This window comes from Martes martes, assembly GCF_963455335.1.
Source record: "Martes martes genome assembly, chromosome: 1".
NCBI classification, from domain to species: Eukaryota; Metazoa; Chordata; class Mammalia; order Carnivora; family Mustelidae; genus Martes; species Martes martes.
The window spans coordinates 65972309-65997392 of NC_137888.1; the positions used below are offsets into that span (position 1 = coordinate 65972309).

The window sequence follows — 25084 nt, forward strand, 5'->3', positions numbered from 1 at the left end:
CACATCATTTGGTTTCTGCTACTTATATTCCATCACATTTCAAAGGTGAGCAATGACTTCGTTACTACCAGTTCTTTTTTCTCTCTCACTCCTTATATGTCTATAGCATTTCATTATCAAAACTCAATCCTTCCTGGGGCACCTGGGTGGCTCAGAGGGTTAAGCCTCTGCCTTCGGCTCAGGTCATGATCTCAGGGTCCTGGGATCGAGCCCCACATCGGGCTCTCTGCTCAGCAGGGAGCCTGCTTCCTCCCCCCTCTCTCTCTGTGCCTGCCTCTCTGCCTACTTGTGACCTCTGTCTGTCAAATAAATGAATAAAATCTTTAAAAAAAAAAAAAAACTCAATCCTTCCTTCATAAAATTCTCATCTCCCTTTGCTCTTCTGGTATTTCATCACCTCTTACCTCTTTGACCAATCTTTCTCTGACCCCTCTTCCCATCTACAACTCTCCAAATATACCCCAAGGTTTTCCTTCAACTCTTCTCCTTCTAAATTTGCTTTCTGGAAAAACGCATCAACTCTCAAGGTCTGGGATTATTACCACGCAGATGATTCCAACTCATAATTCTCTCTTGAGCTTCCCTATCTCATCTCTGAATGCCTTCTGGACAGTTTCAGTTGGATAGCTCATAGATCTTTCCCTTCATCATGTCCAGAACTAAATTTATTATCATTTCCTTCTTCTTTACCTATAATATATATATCCCTGTTCTTGAGGAATTCAGTCACTAACACCCAATATAATTTTCCATTCTTTTTTTTAAAAAGATTTTATATATTTATTTGACAGAGAGAGAGAAATCACAGCAAGCAGGCAGAGTGAGAGGGGGGAAGCAGGCTCCCCGCCGAGCAGAGAGCCCGATGTGGGGCTTGATCCCAGGATCCTGATACCATGACCTGAGCCAAAGGCAGAAGCCCAACCCACTGAGCCACCTAGGTGTCCCTATAATTTTCCATTCTTTATAAGCACATCACTTTTTCTCTTGAGCTGCTGTAACACTTATATTCTCTATCAGTGCTATCTCAGGACCTTCTGTAATGATAGAAATGTCCAGTATAGTAACCACTGGCAACATGTGACTGTTGGGCAGTTCAAATGTGGTTAGTTCAACTGAGGAGCTAAATTTTTCATTTCAGTTAATTTAAATTTAAATTGCTACATTACTCTAGTGGTTATTGTATGTAATAGCAGTGGAAAACTTTTTTCTTAATACCACTCTGGAACAAGAGGCAGTACAGAGCAGTGCCCAAGAGCATAGGCTCTTTAACCAGACTGACTGAGTTTGAATCCCAACCCTATCACTTACTAGCGACGTGACCTTGAATAAGACATTTAACACCTCTGTCCGTACCACCACTGCTTCATGTATCAAATAGGGGCAATATTAGTACCTCCCTTGAAGGGTTGTTGTGGGAATTACATGAACTAGTATGTAAAATGGGTGCCTAGCCAAAGTAAGCACTAAGAAATATTAGCCATCATTCGTATTATCATTTCTAAAATCATTCATATATATAAACCTTACCCCACCTACTAGACCTTACTTCACATTCTTAGCGAGGATAGAGATCTTTTCTTTCTTAATTTCTCCTCAGTGCTTGCACATTATTATGCTGCCCAAAGAGAAAGTCAATAAATATTGATTGTATGCAATGTGTAAATTAGAAAGTTAAAATCCCATTAAAGTGAACTAGAAATGACAAGTCAATTTCCTTATTTATAATTTGTGAAAAGATTAGTTTCTGTAAGTCTTATTTTTATAATTAAGGGTAGCCATGCATTTATATTAGTCCCATTAGACTTGGGGCAACAAAATTAGAAGAGTAATGAATAAGGAATACTGCAAAATAAAACTTTTCTCTTTTCCCTTCAATTCAGTATGAACACCTCTCCACTACATACTAAACCCAAAATGTTAGTAATTACTGAGTATATACATTAAGCTCATTAGTTCACCCAGTACTTCAGATTAAACAATTACATTATCACCTTTATCAGCTCTATTTTTAGTTGGCTTTTAGATGTGAAATGAGCTAAATGGGGCAATTGTTCCTAAGAGTTTTGAAGAGAGCGTATTCATGGATCTACAAGGATTCTGGAGATATCTTCTCTCAGGTTTCAATAACACAAAAGCTGTAACTGCAATTTAAAGCTGCTACAGAAGAAAGTGTTCTTCCAAGCTATTTACGTAATGGTTTTATCAGATTTAATCATTCTTGCTAGAGAAAAGAACTGTTCACTTTATTATAGCAATAGTTAAAACAATTTACATGTCTATGGAAACATTCCTTAAGATTATCATTTAAAAATGCCTTTTATTCATGTCGTCATTCGAGAAATGCATTCTTCTCAAAGATGGAGGACAGAGACCAACAAGCCCAAGATATAGTGAAAAGTTAACAAAAGCAAGGTAACTTTCACCTCCATATGCCCCATTCTTTGACAATAACGCAATTCAGGCCAGCTGGCTTTACAGGAATCAGTGAGTGCCATACTCATTCTGGTAAAATCAGTCACAGTATAACATCACCTACAAACCTGTAGGCTAGCTAAAGCAGATATAATTTACCCCTATTTTGCAGAAGATATACTAAGGTTCAGAGAAGTAAACTGATTAGTCTAAGGTCACTCTTGAGGAAGCAAAAGGCAATATGGGAACTGCCCCAGGAAGTGGGAGTTTAACTCTGAGTTTCTTTTTTAAAAATTCTTTATTTACATTCAATTTACTTAACATATATTGTTTTATCAGTTACCAGAGTAGAATTTAATGACTCATCAATTGCATATAACACCCAGTGTTCATAATATCAAGTGCCCTCCCTAATGCCTATAACCCAATTACCCCTTCTTCTCACTCACCTCCCTTCCAGCAACCCTCAGTTTGTTTCTAAAGTTAAGAGTCTCTTATGGATTGCCTCCCTCTCTCTTCATCTTATTTTATTTTTCCTTCCTTTCCTCTATGTTTAAATATTTTGTTCCGCAAATTCCATGTATGAGTGAAATCATGTCTTTTTCAACTTTTTTCACTTAACATGACAGATACTCTCTAGTTTCATTTATGTCATTGCAAATGGCAAGATTTCATTCTTTTGGATGACTGAGTATATTCCATTGTGTGTATGTGTGTGCGTGTATACACACATATATAGACACACACACACATATACACACACACATATATACATATGCACATAAATACACACACATATACACACGTATATATATAAAACACATCTTCTTTATTTGTTCATGTGTTGATGGACATCTGGGCTCTTTCCATATTTTGGGTATTGTGGACATCATTTCTATAAACATTGGAGTGCCTGCACCCCTTCAAATCACTATGTTTGTATCCTTTGGATAAATACCTAGTAGTGCAATTGCTGGGTTGTAGGGTTGCTCTATTTTTTTTTTTAATATTTTATTTATTTATTTAACAGAGAGAGAGAGAGCGCGCGCGCGAGCGATAGATCACAAGTAGGCAGAGAGAAAGGCAGAGAGCGGGGGAAGCAGACACCCCGCTGAGCAGAGAGCCCGATGCGGAACTCGATCCCAGGACCCTGAGACCATGACCTGAGCTGAAGGCAGAGGCTTAACCCACTGAGTCACCCAGGTGCCCCTATTTTTAACTCTTTGAGGAGCCTCCATACTGATTTCCAGAATGGTTGCACCAGTTTGCATTTCCACCAACACTGTATGAAGGTTCTCCTTTATGCAAGGCCTCACCAACATCTGTTGTTTCCTGAGTTGTTAATTTTAGCCATTCTGACTGGTGTGAGGTGGTATCTCATAGTGGTGCTGATTTTGATTTCTCTGAGGCTGAGTGATGTTGAGGATTTTTCAAGTGTCTGTTGGCCATTTGTATATATTCTTTGGAGAAATGTCTTTTCATGTCTCTCTTCCTTTCAATGTTGTGCTCTTTCACAGAAAGGGATTTAGGAAAGTCCATAAGGAAATTTTGTCCAGAACTTGCTATTGACAAGTAGCCAACTGAATTTATTATCTAGTATTTGTTTTCTTCTACAGCTAAAAATTTGGGGAGATGGCAGGCTGAAATGACACAGACATTCACAGGCATTCTGACTTCAAATTCATAGAAATGCCATAAAAATGTTTTTTAAAAATAAAGAGGACAAGCTCAAGAAAAAGAAAGGAAAATACTCAGATGCTAGAAAAGAACTTAAAAACAGAGTGAGAAGTAGGAACTGACCTAGATTCAGAGATAGCTTCAGGGGCCAGTTCCTGGAGTTTTAGTGACCATCCAGGAATAGAGATCTGTTTTCTGGCTTTTAAGGCAAGAATATACATAGGTGAGTGAGAAAGACCAGATGATAGTTCCCGTCAAGAAATCTGGTCCAGGCAGTGAAAGAGAATAGGAAAAACCATTCACTGGCTCAGGAAAGCAGGAAAAACTTTCTGTCAGGGACCCTGACAGAATTGGTACAGAATAAAGGTACAGAATAAAGGGTCCACAAAAAAATGGAAACCACAGGCCTGTACTCTAATCAAGTATTTGGAGAATATACATTATCTAGATGGAATGGAAACTCCTGGCTTTGAAATTTCAAGTACCACTGAAATCCCTAGGGCTCCAGAACCAACAGAAATGAAAAAGTACCATACTTCCACGACACAGCACACAGAACTTCTATAGAGAAGCGGGAAAAAAAATTCTGCTGAAGTGATCATCTTCAAAGAATTATAAACCATACAAAGAGACACATTTTTCAAGAAACATGGTTGGCATACACAGCACGTTAGAATATCTAGACTCACTCAGAAAAAAAAAATCCAAAAGAAACCATAAAATAGTATGTTGAAAGTGATTAAAATAAAAAGTAAAGCCATAATTAAAGATCAGGATATTGTGAAAAATCTTGACATTTGAAAAAGAACCAAAAGGAGTATCTAGAAATAAAAAATTAAAGTTACAAAGATGAAAAGCTTAGTGCATATATTAAAAAGCAGATTAGACATAGTTGAAGAGATTCTTAAGTAACTGGAAGGCAGATATGAGCACATGATCCAGAATACACAAAGGATAAATAAAGAACAGAAAACATGAAGTACAATTAAGATATACAGGACAAAAATCTAAAAGGAGGGGATAAAGGGAATGAGGGAAGACAATAGATAATGGCTAAAAATTCTGAAAAATGAAGACAGTTGTTGAGAGGCACAACCTTCTGACTGGATGACTAAAAACAAACCCATATCTAGACATATATTAGTAAAACCACAGAACATCCAAAAAAATATTTTAAAAGCAAATAGAAGAAATTACCTTCAAAAGGAGTAACTAGGCTGACAAAAGATTTCCAGTCAGCAGCAATGTAAGTCACAATCTGTGGAAGAGCTTCAAAGTACTAAAAGAAACTAATTGTCAATCGAGCTAATTACCATTCCTTCCCTATTTATTTCTTAATTCAATGGAGAGATGTATGCTAGCAGAAGAGACATTCGAAAAGGACTAGCTGGGATTAGCAAAGACCAACAGTATCTGCAAAGATGGTTAATTTGGTGGACACTGCACCCGAGTTTCCTAAATGTGAAGTGGAACAGAAGACCTAGACCTAAGGCTCCAGAAGCTTTTGCCTTCACATATATTTCTAGCCAAAAGTTGTCTGTCTTGGTGCCAAAGAATTAAATAGAATTATTTAGGGAGTGTGTTAAGTGAACTCTAGATATAGAGCACAGCAGTGAAAACTGAACTCTCTGGATTAACACTATTTAGACAAGATCGGGTCCATTCAGGGTGTATACCCGGGTCCATACCGGCTGTAGACTGGATTAAGACTACTTGAGATGAAATCTTGATTTTGCTTTTTTTGCACTGAGTCAATTTGATTGAAGTACTTCATTTCTCTATGCCTTAGTTTCTACAGCTATACCTCAGAGTTTAAAAAGATTAAGTTAGAAAAGACACATAAGGCATTTGGCATAGTATCTAGAACAGAGAAGGTAGTTAATAAAGCCCAGCTATTATTATTAATTTTGACTACAGTACTGTAATTTGATCATGTAGTTTGAAGGATGTATCTTTAATACGACTACAGAAAAACTAAAATATCAGAAACACATACTCTGACATCTACTGAGCAGCCCACAGTCCATGACGGATTTCCCAGTACTTGATTTTGACACAGAAGATGAACTAGTGAAGATTTCCCAACACCTGGAAAAGATAAAAGAACTCTAGTCATACAAGAGATATGCTGAAATATTTATTATGACAAAAGTAAGTCTGAACATATGTCAGTAATAGTGATATATAAAGTACGGTTGTTTAAAGGATGGTTACACTGTACCAACCATTTAATAACTTTAATGATAAAAGATGATTAAGGACAGTGGTTCTCTCAAATTGTGCTTGAATACAGTCAGTGACAGGGAGTCACCATTTCACAATTCTACAGACAATCTAGTTTTCTTATATACTGATTTTTAAAAGACAACCAACAACTTGGCTCAGACTTAACCATTTGGAAAAAGAGAAACACTCCAGTCCCTCCTCTAAGGCAGCACCCTATTTTCTTGTAGATCCCTTAGGCTCACGGTAATGCAGTTACTAATGCAGATATAGCATTAGGACATCTGTGTGAATAGGGAAGAGAATGAGTTCTTCCATATATCTGTATGTAGAGTCATTTAATCAATTAACAGCATTTTGGGGTGCCATGATAACAAGCATAGTTGGTGATTCTTTATGCAATACTAGTTGTATCAAAAATTTAGACCATCTCTTTGTGTGCATTACTGTGTACGAACATACAAGTTATGTTTATTATAAAAAGTTGTATTTAGAGACAATCTGGGAAGAATTTTTTTAAAAAAGAAAAAATTGCCTTAAGAGCCCTGTGAGGAACATGTAAGTTTATTTAATACCACAAGCAGGATTTCGCCAAAAGCACATTGTTACTATGAATATGCACATGGTACTTAAAAACAATACAATTTACGCCTTTACTTGAATAGCTGGATCTATCTGGAATATCCTCCCCATCCTCCCCCTTCATTTCCCCTTCCTCATTGGCCTGGTGAATTAATCTTTCAAGACTCAGCAACTTTCTAGTTATAAAGTCCTTTTGAATTCCACAGAGATACAACTAAGGATACCATCCACCATCCTCTGGGTCTCCACTGTACCCTGTACATTTTTCTACAAAGCACTGAAAACACATTATTACACTTCTTTGTTTAAGGTTTTATCCACTCTCTTTAAGTTCTTTCAGGGTTGGGACTGGGTTTTACTCATCGTTTTTATCTCCAGTATTCAGAACAGGACCTTAATTAGTATTTATTTAGTAGCTAAAATTTTCCATGTTATTACAGAATCTTCATAAACATTTTTAATGTCTCCACAGTAGTTCAGAGAGTAGACAACAATTTATATAACCATTCCCTCTCATTATTAGATATTTAGCGTGTTTTAAACTTTTTGTTACGCTGAGAGGACTGTTTCAATTTTCGTTTCAAATTCAAATTATTTCCTTAGTATACCTTCCCAGAAGCAAAATTAGTATGTAAAAGGAAATGAACACTTCAACTTCTTGATATATGTTGACAACTTTCATCTGGTTACTCTGTTACCAGCCATAAGCCTGCAGGTCCTGTTGCACCTCAACAGTATGTATGTAGTTGCTTTTTCAACTGTGTTAATTTGATAAAAGAAAAAAGTGACATCTTGCTTTAGTCTGCATGTCTTTACCTTCTGGTAAAGATCTACATTACAACTATTTTTGTTAATCAGTTATATTTCTTCTCTTATGAATTATCTGTTGATGTTCTCTGCCCATTTACCTAATGGCTTTTGGTGTTATCAATTTACATAGCTTCTTTCTATATTAGCTGTCTCATGTAATTGACAGTATTTTCCCAGGTTTCCCTTTAATTCTTTTTATATTTTTCAATACCGACATTTAAGATTTTTGAGTATTCAAATTTGGCTCTTTGTATCTACTGCACTGCATCTAATATCTGTGACCTTAGGACACACTGTTGATTTCCGTGTTTGCATATAGGCTGTTTATGATGGAGGCATGTATCTAAGAACTTACTTATCAGTCTGATGCAAGGCTTGAACTTCCAGTTAAGCATAACCGTGTCAGTAAATGGATCTATGCAGTAATACTGTACGGTTTTCCACGAATTAACTGCTGTGAATGGTAAGAATTGACTGACACTGGATAGACTGTCAAGAGTAAGAACAACGGAAGTGCCAGGAAAATTGGCTAACTATTCATTTCTTTAAAAATTTTGGGAGGTACTAATTCTGTCTTCACCATACAACCAAATTAGATCAAAAGAATGCACTTGATTTGCATGGGGAAAAAGGTCCAAAATAATTAAATAAATACCAGCTTCAAATATAGTTGTTGGTAATGTGCTAAGCTCATCCCTTATCTCCGAAAGAACAAAGAGGAAAAAAATATATGTGTATTAGTGAGACTTTCAGGATTCCTTACTAAATTATCAAATATTTCTAAATATATCTAAATATATCTCTAAATTTCAAGTCATTCTTTTTTTTTTTAAGATTTTATTTATTTATTTGACACAGAGAGATCACAAGTAGGCAGAGAGGCAGACAGAGAGGGGGAAGCAGGCTCCCTGCTGAACAGAGAGCCGGATGTGGGGCTCAATCCTAGGACCCTGAGACCATGACCTGAGCTGAAGGCAGAAGCTTAACCACTGAGCCACCCAGGCGCCCCTCAAGTCAATTTTTTATATATTTATGAACTCCTCAAAATTTCACAGGGGAAATAAGCCTTTATTCAAAAGTCAACTTCGAAGTTTAAATACAAAGGCAGATGAAGTGTAAAAAGTATATCCTTACCTGTCAGTAAATTAATGTTAAAAAGGAACTGATAAAAAGGTAATAACCGACAGCACACATACCTAACATCCATGAATGTGTGACAAGCTCAATCAAATGGGCATGACTATGTCTTCTATTTTACAACTAAACTATAAGGAAAAAGAAAAGCTTACTAATTGCCTGATCACTTTTCCACATTTAATGCAGCAGTCAATTCAACCCTGTTATGTAATGCATTGATTCCACAGCCTCAGCACTTACTATAGTGCCTGCTGTGTAGCAGGTACTTAAGTATTTTTGTGAAAAAGAAAAAGTCGACTAGTTCCAACAATATGTAACATCAAGGGCTTGTTAGACGCAATAGAAAAGCGAATTAGAAGTGAGAAGGAACACCACTTCAGGTATCATGAACCATGTTAGCTCTGGATTCCAGTCTCGAATTTTACTTGGTGATACTCTTGCCAAGTCCCTTTAGATCATCATTACTTTATTCATTTATATAAAACTGAGTGACTTCATTAAAAAAATTTCAACACCACTTCAAGCTAAAGAACTGGAGTTGACAGATTGGATTATATTCATAGAATTTCATAATGCAGCTTTCTTAACGGAATATTAAATAATGCTATCTATAAAATATTTTACAATGCAAATAATCTTCAGGCAATGTGGAAATTTTCTTAACCTCCTCCTCTCCACAATTGTATACAGTCTGTAAGGCTAGTTTTCAAGCTGTTTGGGGTATATTCTCTCCACCTCCAAGCATCTGGTACAATGTCTCTGCTCACAGAACACATTCACAGGTCAACTCCAGAAAATCACATCTACGAAATGCAAGGTTAGCATTTATTCCAAGTTCTTAAAGAGCACAGAAGTGAAAGTTATGGTTAAAAAAAAAAAAAAAAAGAGGAGGGTTGACAGGCAGGAGGAGGAAATGCAGACTTCAATTTTAGTTCTCAAAAGTCCAAGGTGTCAAAAGAAGAATTTTAACACTAGGATTAAACTGAGCTCAGCATTAAATCCCAGCTGTTTCATAATACGGCTTTATCTTAATTGCTTTTTTTTTTTTTACAACCTAGCACATAATAGGTTTCCAATTAGGATTACAGAGAACAAAGAAATCAAGAAACCCAGTTGAGAGTAAAATAGGACTACCACCCAATATTTCATTTCATAATATGGCTTAGTGTTTTAAGTGCGTGGGCAGGTTCTGTCATTTACCTCTCTCCTCTTCACTTTTTTCATCTGTAAAATGGGGTTAATAGGGCTGCTATCAGGTTAAAAGAATTGATATATGTAAAGCATTTGGAACAGTATCATTCTTCTTAGTGCATGTTTGAATTCCTTAGTGATCAAAATCTCTTGAAGGCAGGGCCCCAACTTCACAGCGCCTGATACAGTACTCAGTGTCCGCATATTTTTTAAAACAAAGGAACTGACAATACAAGCTAGGCTGTGGTCGCCAGGGAGACCGACTGGGAAAGCTACGAAGGCGGAGAAAAGACCGGGCTCCGCGCCCCCCCCCCGCGCAACGCCACCTTCCTCAAATACACAGAAGTCCTCTGGGAAGTGTAGTTTTTAGACCTTGAGAGGGCTTTCAGCCGCGGCCGGAGCCAGATTGTTGCGGGAGCGGAAAAGTAGTGAAGGAAGAGGGTTATCGGATAACTCAAAAAGTATCGGGAGCCCTAAAGGTGGATTAAATCGCTCACCTGAGTCTCCCAATACCAGTACTTTCACCCGATCCAGGGACGCCATCTTGCTACAGCCTGGAGTTAACGCCCGTTCCGGGATGGTAGGCCAACCAGAGCTGGGTATGGAAGGGAAAACCTTCAATTTCATTGGCTAGTCAGGGCGCGACTGTCTTGATTGAAGGCCTCACTGTGCTGATTGGCCAACGTGGTTAAAAAAGTGGTGGGTGGGTTCCAAACCGGTCGCAGGATTCAGGCGTTTTCTTTGTCGCACAAGTGGCGTGGCTCGTTTAAGCCGGTAGTTGAGGCGCTGAGGGAAGCTGTAGTGGGAGTGTTCGAGGATTCGTTTTGGTAAACCTTGTTACCTGTTCCTTGTTCTCGATTCCCTAGTCTGCGTCGCATTTCAGGATTTTCCTCTCTTTCCCCCTCTTTCTCCTTAGCTACCCGCCTCCCCTTAGCTACTCTCTTGATTTGGTCCTCCAAAGAACCATTGACCCCGGAGCGGCCAGTGTGCGACCTCGGGTAGGACGGGCTTGGATGTGCCGAGTGTGGCCCCAGGACTCACCTGGCACATTCCGAGGGAATTTAGGGGCTCGGGGTCTGTCAGTGGGGAGGAGAGAACATTACTGAACCGAGTTCTTGGAGGGCATCTGGTCCACAGGTTTTGCGGTGATATGCCGCTTTATGTGTGAAGGTGTGGAGAATACCATGAAACATGGTAACTGAAAAAAATCACAGTTAGTCGTATAGGATCCAAGTTCTTCTAGAACTGGAATAGTGGTATACTGAAATAATCTAACTGGATTCCCGCATCTACTCCTTTTTTCTTTATTTCACATCCTATAGTCAGCATAATCTTTTAAAATAGCGAATTTGAGCCTGTCACCTCCTGTTTAAAGCCATTTGAAGTTTAAGGTGAGGGTTTTCAGTAGCCTGTCTTTTTCTACTCTGGAAGCAGCAGTGGAGGAAGTGAACTGGGTATGGGGGTAGGGCGGAAGCTGGCGGGGTGGGCATAGTGAATGAACACGTGTTTAGGAGACTTAGGGAAAGTTTTATGAAAGTGCTTAATTAGCTTGGCTGGATGTTGCAAAGTGGTGAACAAGAGAGAGACATGAAGAAAGTACAAATCTACTCACTTCAAGGAAGAAAGGGGAAGAGCTCTGTGTGAAAGGGGAACATTTTAAGCTTACTAAGGGGAATCTGGGAAGGTCTCTCTGAGAAATGTCATTTTATATGTGAAGGATGATTAGAAGGGAGTTTGAGCTTAGCTTTGTGGGCATAAAGAACAGCATGTGCTGTTTCTTCCAGGCCTGGTGATGGAGAAACCATGCGTGGCTCATGGAATTGAGAGAATAACAGTGTGCCTGGAGATGAGGCTGACAAGGATAAACAGTGCAGAGAAAGCATTCATTTCAACTTTGTTTCTCCAACTCTGTGCCTGTGCCTGGCTAAATTTTTGTATGATGAGAAAACGTGGTTCAAAAACAAAACCAACTTGCCTTTGGGGATTTGGATGGGTAGGGAGGTGAGTGAGGCTAGGAGTTGACTGATGGACTCTGAGTCTAAAAAGAAGCAGCAGAAGTTGGTGCTATAAGGTCATACTTCCAAAAGTCTGCAGAGACCATCCAGTCTCCTTCCGTGTTTAAAGCTGTCAACTGCTCTCTTCAGCTTCAGGTTATTGTTTCCTGTGGGAACGCGGTCTCACTTTTTTCCTTAGATATTTCCAGTTTTCAAGCTTAAAATGGAAATTTATGTGAAATTTAACAATTTTTCAATGTTGACAACTAATTCAGAAAATTTTCAAAATGTTCTTTGGGTCAAACAATGTGACAGAAGCTGCCAGTTTGAGACCTCTTACTTAAGTAACATAACAAATCCAAAGACAGAGTAGGAGATTCATTGTAAGTGGGGAAGTAGAGGTCTGTAGAGGAGAGAACAAAATGGTCAGGAAGGTTGATTTTAGAATTTAGAGATAAGCTGAACAGCTGCCTTCTTTGAGCTTCACTTTCTTTTGTTCAGCTACCTGCTGGACATCCTTATGGACTATTCTCTTCTATTTCCTCAGAGACACAAGCATCTAAAAGTGAATGCCTCATTTCTTACAAACCTCTTCCTTTTTCGGGTGTTAGCCCATTTTTCACAGTAGCAGTATTCTCTTCCTAGCTACACTGGCTCAAAGCAAATAGCTATATGTTATTATTTAATAATATTAAATATGTCATTGTTTAATGGGTGTAGTGTTTCACTTTTACAGGATGAAAAGAGTTGTGGAGATGGGTGGTGGTGATTGTACAGCATTATGATTGTATTTAATACTACTGAACTGTGTACTTAAAAATGGTTAATTGATAAATTATACGTTATTTGTATTTTACCAATAAAAAATACAGTAAAAAAAGAAAAAACCCAATTTACTTCTTAAAATTTTCCTACTCTGTTACTCCATTTCCAACATATTATCAGATTCTTTTAATTTTGTTTCTATAATAAATTTCATTCATCCTGCCCTATCTTCCTTAGTTTAGGTTTGGTTACTTTGGCTCCTAATACTTCTTTCAGTGCCTCCACCTTCAGTATTTCAGTTCATTCCTCTTACTGTTCTAAGAATCACTTTCCTAATAGAGGGTGTTATTATCGATGCCAGTATTTAATGGTACTCTTATGATTCCAGCCCTGAAAGCAGAACACTTTACCTGAATTATCTCATTTAATCCATACTTCAAATCTATGAGGAAGGTGCTGTCAGTCACTTTTGTATATGAGGAAACTGAGAATTTTCTAGGGTCACAGTCTAGGAAATGGTGGAACTGGGATTCAAAACCCAGAACTATTGTCCTGCAGAGTGCCTCATAACACTCCCTTGCTCAAATCTTTAGGGCTCCCTCAGGTGTTTCAGGCAAAGGAAACAGGCGAAATGATAATGTGCATTGGCAGGACACGTAATAGCGACCCACCAAATTTGTCTGAAACAGAGACTTTTCTGTGTATTGGAGTCACCTAAAGAGCTTTTAAAATAACATGATGCCGGGGCACCTGGGTGGCTCGGTGGGTTAAAGCCTCTGCCTTCGGCTCAGGTCATGATCCCAGGGTCCTGGGATCGAGCCCCGCATTGGGCGCTCTGCTTGGCGGGGAGCCTGCTTCCCTTCCTCTCTCTCTGCCTGCCTCTCTGCCTACTTGTGATCTCTGTCTGTCAAATAAATAAATAAAATCTTAAGAAAAATAATAACGATGCCTAGTCTGGCTCTCCCAGACCAGCTGAAACAGAATCTCTGGGAATGGGGCCCAGGATAGGTATTTTTAAATGCTCCCCAGATGATTCTGCTTTACAGCCGGGGTTGAAAATCACTGGTCTAGAAAATGGAATGTATGGGGTGGGAGGCCAGGGAGGCCAATATAACTGTAGGAAATAATACTGAAAAAGTAATTTGTTTTGACATTTGTCTGCCATATTTGGTCTTTTGGATATTTCAGAGGTTATGTGTTGTGTTCTGCCAACTGTTGACATGTAAAACAAGCAAACAAAAAACTGGGATTAAGTACAATGTATAGGTCAAATTGGAAAGAAGAACAAAATGTACCCAGTTGCTATGATGCTATTCCGGTGCTGAACCCAGGTACTTAAGTGTTGGGATGACAGGAAGGTTCTAGGACCTCAGGTTTGGATCTAGGTGTTGCTCTATTTCCTGTATATAGCCACGCTTGATTATTTACAATCTGAAATATTATAATTGACTTTCCTTTTCCTTTATTACACATAGGACATTGTATTTCTCCCCCAAAATAGATGGGTTGTTTAGGAATATCTTGATAATACAGTACTGTGGATCTAAAAATATTCTAAAAAAGCTATTAAATCTGATTTCATTGATAACCACTGATTATAAATAAAAGTTTTGATAGAACCTAGTGGTAATAACAATATAATTCTCCACTGAAACAGTTCAGTGGGATGTCTCTGTTAAGAATTTCCCTATAGTGTAGGGAAATTTCACTAGATGTAGTATGTGTAGGTAGCCTAGTCGTTTCTAGTGTGGGACATACTAAATCAACATGGAAGCTATCTTTATCAACAAGTACTTCTAATAAGCATATTTGTTAATATTCTCATTTATTCGCCACAGTAGCCTCATTTAGGTAATTGATATTATCCTTATTTCTCAGAGTAAAATGTAAAGTTGTTTAAGGGATTTGCTCAGGATCACACAGCTGCTAAGATGCAGGCTAATTGAATTCCAAAGCACAGGCTTTTTTTAAACAGCCACGTGAGTCTAGCCCATGCCAGTTTGGACTTGTAGAAGACAGTCTTCTGGGTCATGACATGAGAATTGGATACAGTTAGCCTCTGCTTTGTCTTGCACGAAGGTATCCAGTACTTAAGGGTATCTTGGGCTTTTTTTTTTTTTTTTTTTTTAAATTGAAGGACTGTTTACTTAATTGGTCATCAGGTTTAACTTTGCAAGGTTGGTAAAGCTATCTGGATCTAAGTGTTAATTTCTTTCAGATTTATAACAGTAATTTTGCTAAACACTCATCCAGGGGTTATTTATGTGTTTATTGGCTTTTTGTGATTTTATTGTGAGAGCATGACTATGTAAAAGACCCTGAATAGATTTTGATAGAAAAATTTTACTCAAGAAATAAAGATGCTTAAAGGATATGCTATCTGCTAAGTTTGTCAGGGGTTCACCACATTCCCGAAGATCTATAGCATTAACGGTAGTGAGACCTCATTTATCTTTTTTTTTCCTCTTTCTGAAATAAAGTGGGCTTGATACAATATACCATTGCTATAAGTAGTAAGTTACTTTTTAGAATCAAGCACTGTAGATATAAAAATTAACATTTAAGAAATACGTCAAGCTTTTTAAGTGTAATCCTTGTACTCCAGAGAAAAGTCTTACTCTCTGTTTAAACACTTAGGCATTGTGAGTCTTTTAAAACAATGTTTTGAGTACCTTTTTGGCATTTCAAGGGTGGTAGCTGCCAGCTACCTAATGGGTTGATTATTCTAGATTTAAAATGATTACTATGTCCTTATGCCTAACTAATCTCTTTTTTTCTGAATTTGGTTTATTTAAGGTTGAAGTTTGCTGCTAAAGATGGCAGATCCTGATGTCCTCACCGAGGTTCCCGCAGCATTGAAGAGGTTAGCTAAGTATGTGATCCGGGGGTTTTATGGCATTGAGCATGCTTTGGCCTTGGACATCTTGATCCGGAACCCCTGTGTCAAAGAGGAGGATATGCTGGAGCTGCTCAAGTTTGATCGGAAGCAACTTCGATCAGTTTTGAATAATTTAAAGGGAGACAAGTTCATCAAATGCAGAATGAGGGTAGAGACTGCTGCAGATGGGAAAACCACTCGCCATAACTACTACTTTATTAATTATCGCACTCTTGTTAATGTGGTAAAATATAAATTGGACCACATGAGACGGAGGATTGAAACTGATGAGAGAGATTCCACCAACCGGGCTTCCTTCAAATGTCCTGTCTGTAGTAGTACTTTTACAGACTTAGAAGCTAATCAGCTCTTTGATCCCATGACAGGTGAGATTTTTTTCCAATTTTTGAGTCTTTCAAGTAACTTAAAAATAAAATATGTATTGTTTTTCTTAAGTTGATTCATCTAATTTTTAAACCAATCATGTAGATAATTATAAAAGTGAATGGATTAGTATAAGTCCACCTATGGTCATTCTTAGTCTTACTGTCATGTTTGACAGTTAGAAGCTTTTTCACAGCCTTTCTCATTCACAAAGGAGTGTACCCTCCCACCCATGACCCTCCTACCTCTGCTCCCATTCCCACCCTTTATTTGCAGCCACAGCCTGATATGAAAGGTTGACTTCTCTACCACTTTGAAGTCATTCTGACATGTTTACTTTTAACTTCTTTATTCAACAGTTATTTGAATGCCTGCTTGTGCCAGTCACTGCCAGAAAGGTACAATGCAGTGTATTTAAACACTTTGTTAGTGGAAGTACAAAGTGTTACTGGTAATATGTAACTAGGGCATCTAATCTGCCTTTGGAGAAGGCCTCTGGAAGAAGTTAAGTAACGCTGAAAGCTAAAAGATAGGAGTTAGCCACATGAAATAAGATGGACGACTTTTCCAAGTTAACAAGTAGATATTTAGTCTCTTAGCCATTCATTAGTGGAAGATAATTTTCAACATCATCTGTAATTGCTTCGTTTAATTCAATGCTTCAGTTTTAAGGATTTTTTTTCTTATCAACACAGGATTGTAAAACATGCATTTTCTAAAAGTGCAATATGTCTAATATTAACAGAAACTTTAAAGTGCTAGGCTGTTTAGTTGTTTTGTCATTTGTAAACTGTAAAAGAGACTACAATTTTGCTAATGACTCAGTTGTATCAATTTTGTAATATTTTCTAGAGGCAGAAATCTTTGGAGAGAGCCAATATTATAAAGTTAGATTGGCCCCTCGTTATGGCAGAATTCGAGTGAACTTTGTAATTCATAGATCTGCCTTTTAAAAAACTATCTGAAAAATGTAATTTAAACTTTGACACACGAAATGTTTTATTGCAAAAAAAGTTAAAGATTTATGTATGTAGAACTTTCTAATCTTTGTATATGTTATGTATTGTATATTTTAAAGAATTTTACAATTATTTTTTAATGGGAAATAATCCCAATACCAATTAAAGTTACTGACCTAAAGAGCTAGAAAAGCCTGTGATTCTTATTTATTGTGAAGAGTCATTTTGGATGAAAGGTAATTTAAAGAATTCACATCTATATTAAATGTTTAATTTGTCAGAACCTCACTGTTCACCTTAAAAGGGCTTAACTAGGAAGAGATCTTGGTTGTAAGAAAATTTTAACCATCCTAAGTAGAAGAATTGCTTGAGTTTGGTATAGTGGAATGTTGTAGAATATATCTGGAGAATAGACTAGAAAAGTATCGTCATTTTGCCATTCACTGTAACAGATTTCTTAAAGGAGCTCTGGGTTTTGGTTTTCTGATTCTCTGCAGATGTTGGTATTACAGTGGTTGTCTTCGTCACTCTTGACTACAGTAGAGACTGTAATTCAGTCTCTCAGAGAGCGTAACCTAAAGTAATGTGCTTCTACTACATTTATTCATTTGATTCTTACTTAATTTCATGAGACTTTCTTTTTTTTTTTTTTTTTAAAGATTTTATTTATTTGACAGACAGATCACAAGTAGGCAGAGAGGCAGGCAGAGAGAGAAGGGAGGAAGCAGGCTCCCCGCTGAGCAGAGAGCCCGATGTGGGGCTTGATCCCAGGACGCTGGGATCATGACCTGAGCCGAAGGCAGTGGCTTTAACCCACTGAGCCACCCAGGTGCCCCTCATGCGACTTTCTAAAGGGAGATATTTCCACTAATATATCAGTATTTAGGAGATGGATCCATAAAGCTCTTTGTGTTTTACGTAGGGTTATTGTCTGAATGAAACTAGTTGTCATCAACAGTTGGCCTGTGTAGGAAGTGGTCTAAGGCTGAAATATAGTCAAGATTATTTGAATCAAGGTTTTTGAATCACTGATCAGCCAACACTAATAGTCAACTTAACTGTAATTTCTCTGCATACAGTGAAGCCTATGGCATCATGATTGAATATTCTTAGTCATTGGGAAACTTTGTTCTGGGGATATACCTGCCTTTGATTATAATTTGGCTTTTTACTTGGACTTTGCCCTTAAGGAGAGAATGTGCTGATTCAGTGATATTAGGCCCCAGTCTGTGTGTCAGTTCTGGTGTTTTTGTGTTTTCATTATTAATGCCTTGAACGCCATCCCTCGGTTATACATTCCCTTTAGAAATCTTGGTCTTTTTCTCTCTGTTCCCTTACTGTGCCCTCCCCTGCTATTTTAAAGAAGATGGGAAAAACACATTTGGTATGTGTATCAGAGGAGAAGGAGGGAACTTTTTCTGCTATAATCTTTATGCTGTCTTTAAATCGACAGAATTATAGTTTTCATTCTAAGCCCAGTCTTGTACAAAGCTATTCTACTTCCTGGTTGTTACTGGAGATTGATGATATTTCTGACAAAATGATGGGGGCATTTGATGGGCATCTATCTCCATTTCCATTTCCAACAATTACTAAGTTGAACTGTGGTTTATCTTAGTAGTTAGTGGGCATTCAGGAATTAGATTTAAAGCTTTCTAGGCTTTACTGTTAACCTGATAAAAAGTTTTTAACTCAAGCATATGGGCAGCTTTCTGCCACTGGACAAAGGGTATTGAGTCTTAGATGAGTGTCCAGAAATTCTGGGCTCAGGAAATTCTGAGTTCAGCAAGAATTGTTTTAACAGCATTAATTGACAGAAGCCAGTGATTTTTCTACTTTAGTTTGTAGCTTTTCCCTACCCCATCTCTTTTTTTTCCCTAAAGATTGTGGATTCTTTCCATACTTTCCATTTAGATTTTGCCATTGCTGTTCTTGGGTTGAACTCTCTCCAAATGTTTGATGGTTGGTAAGTGTGTGATAATAGAAAAACATATTGGTCTCCGCCCCCAGTTCCTTGCACAGAGCCCCTAAAACTCTTATAGTTTCCTAAGTGATAAGAGCACTCATAACCTCTTTTATTCTAATATTTGGTCTTTGACCCTGGCTTCTGAAACCCTTGTGAGAAGAGTGTCTTCTGTTTTAATGAGGTCACTCTGGGTGGGTTCCTGGATGGCTCCTAGATGAAGGCTGGTCACCCGAAAGACTACGCCAAGACCAAGCTTAGAATTTTCAGCCCACGTCCTATTCTCTTGAGAAGGGAGAAGGGCTGAAAGTGGAGTTGAGTGATCATGCCTATTTGAGAAAGCTTCCATAAAAATCCCAATAGTATGGGATTCAGGGAGCTTCCAGGTTGGTGAACATGTGGAGGTTCAGGGGAAGCTGTACACTTGGAGAGGACATGGAAGCTCTGTACCCCTTCCTAAATAGTTGGCCCTACACATCTCTTCCATTTGGGTATTCATCTGTATCCTTTATCATATCCTTTATTAAACTGGTAAACGTTAATTAAGTATATTCCTGAGTTCTGTGAGCTGCTCTAGCAAATCAGCTGAATCCAAGGAGAAGGTCTTCGGAACCTCCCATCTATAGCTTGTTGGTCAGAAGCACGCATGATAACCTGGGCTTGTGACTGGTTGCAGGGGCGGGGTGGGGCAGTCTTGTGGGACCAAGCCCTCAAGCCCTTGTGGAGTCTGATGCTATCTACAAGTAGTCATAACTAAGTTGGACGTTAGGACACCCAGCTGGTGTCACAGGGAATTGCGGGGGCTAAAATCGCCACACATTTGGTGGTCAGCAAAACCTGTTTTAATGACAAATGGGAGTTTTATGTAAATAAAACAAAGACCACATGACATGAAATGTCTCAGATCAGCAAAATAGCATCTTGTGGTTCATAAATGCATGTTTTAGATTTAGCATGCTTTGTGACCATGTAGGTAGACTTAGTATTTCTGCTTCTACTTTGGTCTTAACTGTGGGTGATTTAGTTAATGGCACTTGTAAGTTAAATTCAGCAACATGCTTCCCCAAAAGGAAGGGGAAGTTCATATTCTTTTTTAGATGTCAAGGTTAGATGATATAGAAATAGCTTTATATTTTTCATTTAAAAATTATGCAGCCATAATGCCAGAGAAAATTTTGAAGAGAAAAAAAATTACCCACAGAACCCTTGTCCTTTTGCATATTACCTGTAATTACAGTCATAGCCAAAGATAGTTTGTGATCTCTTGGTTCCTTAATGTACCAAACTTTCCTGCTTTTATCTAGTGTTCAAAATATGTTTTAATAGGTGTGTGGTGGTTTTTTTCCCCCCCTTAGTTTTCCTTTCTACCCTTTTTGAGCACTGGGATTTTATCTGTTTTTTGTTGGTATAGATAATGATGCTTTGAACACTTCTGTGTATATAGCATTTTGTTCCTGCTTAAGTTTTTCCTTAAGAATTCTCAGCAGTGGGAATAGTGGATGAAAGAATATAGTTTTATATTTCTTTAAAGGCATATATGATACTGTAGTTTCATCCAGGGCTGTGGGGGAGATAAATTATTAGGTGTTTGATTTTGAAATAGTTTGGGAGCCCCTATTACTGAGTTTACCTAGAGACCCAAGAATCACATTTTATTTTATTTTATTTTTTTTAAGATTTTATTTATTTATTAGCAAGCTCGTAAGCAGGGGAAGCATTAGGCAGAAGGAGAGGAAGAAGCAGACTCCCCACAAAGTGGGGAGTCTAATGTGGGACTTGATCCCAGGACCCTGGGATCATGACCTGAACTGAAGGCAGATGCTTAACCAAGTTACCCAGGCGTCCCCGAGAATCCCATTTTAAATAAACCTTTAAATAAGTTAAATTAAAAAAAAAAAGAGTCTTTTAACTATGTATTTAATAAGATCTTAGGAATTTAGAGATTGTTTTATCTAGTTTAATTCATCAACTGATGTCTGGTTAGGTACACTTACACATACCTGTATTTTGCTCTAGGGTTTGGAGGATCCTACAAAGTAATGAAGCTAGGGCTATATAGATTTCTAGGATGTTTACGATTGAATATTAAGAAAGAATATTCAGCTTGTTTTGTTTGGCTCCATGGAAAAGACTTAGAGACAGATTTTAGGATTAGTATAAAAGAAGTCTTTAATAACTTACTGCAAAAGAAAATAAGTGTCTCATAAATAACTCTTCTTTTTTTAAAGATTTAATTATTTATTTATTTGAGAGAGAGAGCAAGTGTGAGCATGAGCGGGGGTGGGGGGGGGAGAAGGAGAAGCAGGCTCCCCACTGAGCAGGCAGCCCGATGTGGGGCTTGATCCCAGAACCCTGGGATCATGACCCAAGCTGAAGGCAGATGCCTAATTGACTGAGCCACCCAGGTGCCCCCATAAATAACTCTTAAAAAGATCCACAATGTTGTAACTCTTCCACTGCTTAGTTCTGAGTCACTTGGAAATTTCATGTGAACTCCCTATCTACTTGGGATATTCATATATAAATTTGGGGTTAAATCATAGGAGTCCTTTCTTGCTTTGTGACTGCAGGTGAAGCTTTTTGGTTTATAAGGTCAGTTTCTTGATCCCCATATCATGAAAATTCCTCAATTTCCTTAACCTGATATTTTTAAACTGTTAGGGTCCTGTGTTTGTGAGACTCTTAAAGACTTGTTAATATTTACATTCACATATCACACTCCTTTTTCATGTCTTCATCTCTTTCTACTTAGGACAGGAGATGTCTCATAAGCAGTATTTTCAGTTCCTGAAATGCTGACAACACAACCACACACACAAAAATCTTTCTAGGATTATTTTGCTTATTTTGCTGATTTGGAATCTTGCCCAGAATGGATTCATTAGAACATCATACTAGAAAGCTCAGAGGTGTGGATATGTTTTTTGGGGGGGGAGGTGCTCATTAGAATAAATTAAAAAATAAAAATAAAAAGAAGTTAGGGAAAGATTGTAAGGGACAAGAGCCTTCCCTCTTTTACCTGTCTAAAATCTTTAGGTCTGGTGTTTTAAAAAATATTGTTGCTTTAATCTTGAGGATTTGAGGACTTTTTAAAAAATTTTTTTTGTGTGTTTAATCCTTTTTATATTTTGATGTTGATTACATAGAAGCTAATTTGTGAAAGGTTGCTTTTTAGTTTGATGCTGGCATACAGTATTCTTTTGATTATTGTCTTTCAAATAGTTACATCAAAGCCACAGGTTTTTTTTTGTTTGTTTGTTTGTTTTCTTTTTTTTTTTTTTTTGCCTGCGCAGTATATGTTGAAATGGATTCAATTTAGGCCTAATTTAGAGAACTTACTGCAGGCTTTAATTTTTACATAAGTACTACACTTCAGTTTGTGGTTTTGCCTCCCAGTCATAGTACATTTCTTCCCCTTTATAGTGAGTTCCAGAATCTGGGAATGTTGTATGATTATACCAAATACAGATGTGTCCAGTTAAGGGAGGACAGAAGCCAATTTCATTTAAGTTGAGTTTTAGAGTGTGTCATTCACAAATATATTTGAGCTCTTCTAAGTTGAAAAATTCATAAAAGCTGCTTTTTTTTTTGCATGCAAACAGATGAATATTTTACAGTCTTAGGTGTTCTTCAGCAAATTGTTAAAAGAGTTTTTATTATAGTGAAATAATTATAGGAAATACATTACTATGTTCTTGTCATGTCTGTTGATATTTTATAATAACAGTTCCTTTTCCCATACGTTTCCCCTTGCCCAATTAAACTGAAGAAATTTGCTTTATGAAATATAGTTTGGAAATTAGAATAAAAAGTGACTTTGAGACTAGCATTTTAATATATAAGCCCCTGAATATTTTGAGTTATAAAAGTTATAACAAAGAACAGGATGATGCTTTCAAAGAATAGCCTAAGAATGACTGTGTGACTTCTGCATATTAGTTAAGAGAGAGTTGAGTGATTTTGGAGGATTCAAATTAACATTTGTTTTCTTTCTGCTAAAAATACATAACTAATATATTAAGGTAGATGTATTAAGGACTCAAATGGCAAACCTAGTTTTTCTGCTCTGTGCTCTCCCACTCAACCTAGTTCCCGTTCTCACGGCCTTTCATTGTATTAACAGCTATTGTTTTGTGGTTATTCTTCCAGTTCTTCTATCTTACATCTCCAAACCCACCTCACTGCCTCCAAGCCCTTTTGAAGTCTAAGAAAGCAAAGTGATTTGTCATTAAATATGTTGTTGCTATATCAGCTTTAAATATTAAATTTTGATTAATTCTGATAGTATTGTCAGGGGTTTTTAGGGTACTTAACTACAATTGAGTCCTTTTGCATAATTAGTGTGTTCAGTGGACATGTCATTTTCAGAAGTTTTGTTTTGTTTTGTTTCTTTAAGCAATAGCTACGACAGTAAAGTGACAGTGTATTAGGATTCCAGAGTCTTGACTTTTAGTCTTGGGTTATGTTAGTAATTATCACCTTGGGTGAATCCTATAATCATTCTAGGTCTTTTTTTAGCATGTGTAAAATGATAAGTTCAGTCTGTTCTATACTATATACGGTTTCTCTCAACTCTAATTTCAGAGCACCCTTTGTTTTTGGGAAATAGTAGGTATTTTAGGCTAGGGTTTTATCACTGCTTTTAGAAGATGATGTTAGTCTTTGGGGTTAATTTGAAAGCCTTGGTTAGGAATTGAAACTCTTGGTTGTAGTAGTATTTATGTAGGAAGTATGCTCTTTAATTAGGCCATCTTCAGAAACACTTTGTGGCATAATGGAGAATAATATTTACAATTTTTTGTCAGCTTTATTTTCCCAAGATTCCAGTTCACTCCCTTTCCCCATGTATATGTAACGCATGAAATATTCAGTGAGAAGGGAAACAATGTCCAAATATGCTTCCTAAGGTATATATGGTGGTTGGATTTATACAGTATGGTAAAATTAATCCCATATGTTAGTGATATGTCTTGAAGTTTTATAGTTTCCTCTTTATCTCTTTAAAATCCTCAGAGTTCTAGTCCTAGTTATTTGGTTTTAACATGGAACTGTCAATTGTCTTTTGTTTTATTTTGTTTTTCCTGGAAGTTTTTGAGTGAGGGGAGTTTGTTCAGTTTTTTCACAGGATTGTCCAGGTAAGTTATTTTAGCCTTTATCTCTTGCTTAGATTTTGCACTGTTCTCTTTTTTTTTTTTTTTTTAAATTTTTTATTTATTTTCAGCGTAACAGTATTCATTGTTTTTTCACCACACCCAGTGCTCCATGCAATCTGTGCCCTCCCTAATACCCACCACCTGGTTCCCCCACCCTCCCACCCCCGCCCCTTCAAAACCCTCAGGTTGTTTTTCAGAGTCCATAGTCTCTCATGGTTCACCTCCCCTTCCAATTTCCCTCAACTCCCTTCTCCTCTCCATCTACCCTTGTCCTCTATATTATTTGTTATGCTCCACCAATAAGTGAAACCATATGATACTTGACTTTCTCTGTTTGACTTATTTCACTCAGCATAATCTCTTCCAGTCCTGTCCATGTTGCTACAAAAGTTGGGTATTCGTCCTTTCTGATGGAGGCATAATACTCCATAGTGTATATGGACCACATCTTCCTTATCCATTCATCCGTTGAAGGGCATCTTGGTTCTTTCCACAGTTTGGCGACCGTGGCCATTGCTGCTATAAACATTGGGGTACAGATGGCCCTTCTTTTCACTACATCTGTATCTTTGGGGTAAATACCCAGCAGTGCAATTGCAGGGTCATAGGGAAGATCTGTTCTCTTAACTAGCCTCCGTGCTTTTACTCTTGCTGCCCATATGGACTGTTTGTCACAGTAGCCACTGACCCTTCTTAAAAAGCACATTAGACTCTTTCACTCTTCTGTTCAAAACCCTCCAGAGGCCTCTCCCATCATTCAAAAAGTCAAAGTCTTTAACAGAACCTATAAAGTCTTTTATCTGCCCCTCTTACCCCCCAATTTTGGAGACTCTCTCTCTCTCTCTCTCTCTCATGTTCTCTCCACAACCATTGTACTGGCCATCTTATTTTTGCCTTGCCCACACCAAGCATATCTTCACTTACTTGCCTTTTTACATGCCTTGTCTTCTTGCCAA

At 37.6% G+C, this 25084-nt stretch overlaps 2 protein-coding genes across 2 annotated transcripts in view; one reads left to right on the forward strand and one right to left on the reverse strand.

Annotated features, from left to right (window-relative positions):
* RABL3 (RAB, member of RAS oncogene family like 3) overlaps nucleotides 1-10595 on the reverse strand; it is a 31307-nt gene extending 20712 nt beyond the window's left edge. Inside the window, exons 1-2 of the mRNA XM_080824365.1 lie at nucleotides 10530-10595; nucleotides 6086-6177 (exon numbers count right to left, since the gene is read on the reverse strand). Of these exons, the coding sequence (XP_080680491.1) occupies nucleotides 6086-6177; nucleotides 10530-10575 (138 nt within the window). The 5' untranslated portion in view covers nucleotides 10576-10595. The remainder of the gene's footprint in view (nucleotides 1-6085; nucleotides 6178-10529) is intronic.
* A 180-nt stretch (nucleotides 10596-10775) lies between these two features.
* The window catches only part of GTF2E1 (general transcription factor IIE subunit 1), a 39423-nt gene continuing 25114 nt past the window's right edge, over nucleotides 10776-25084 (forward strand). Inside the window, exons 1-2 of the mRNA XM_080821077.1 lie at nucleotides 10776-10859; nucleotides 15588-16055. Of these exons, the coding sequence (XP_080677203.1) occupies nucleotides 15608-16055 (448 nt within the window). The 5' untranslated portion in view covers nucleotides 10776-10859; nucleotides 15588-15607. The remainder of the gene's footprint in view (nucleotides 10860-15587; nucleotides 16056-25084) is intronic.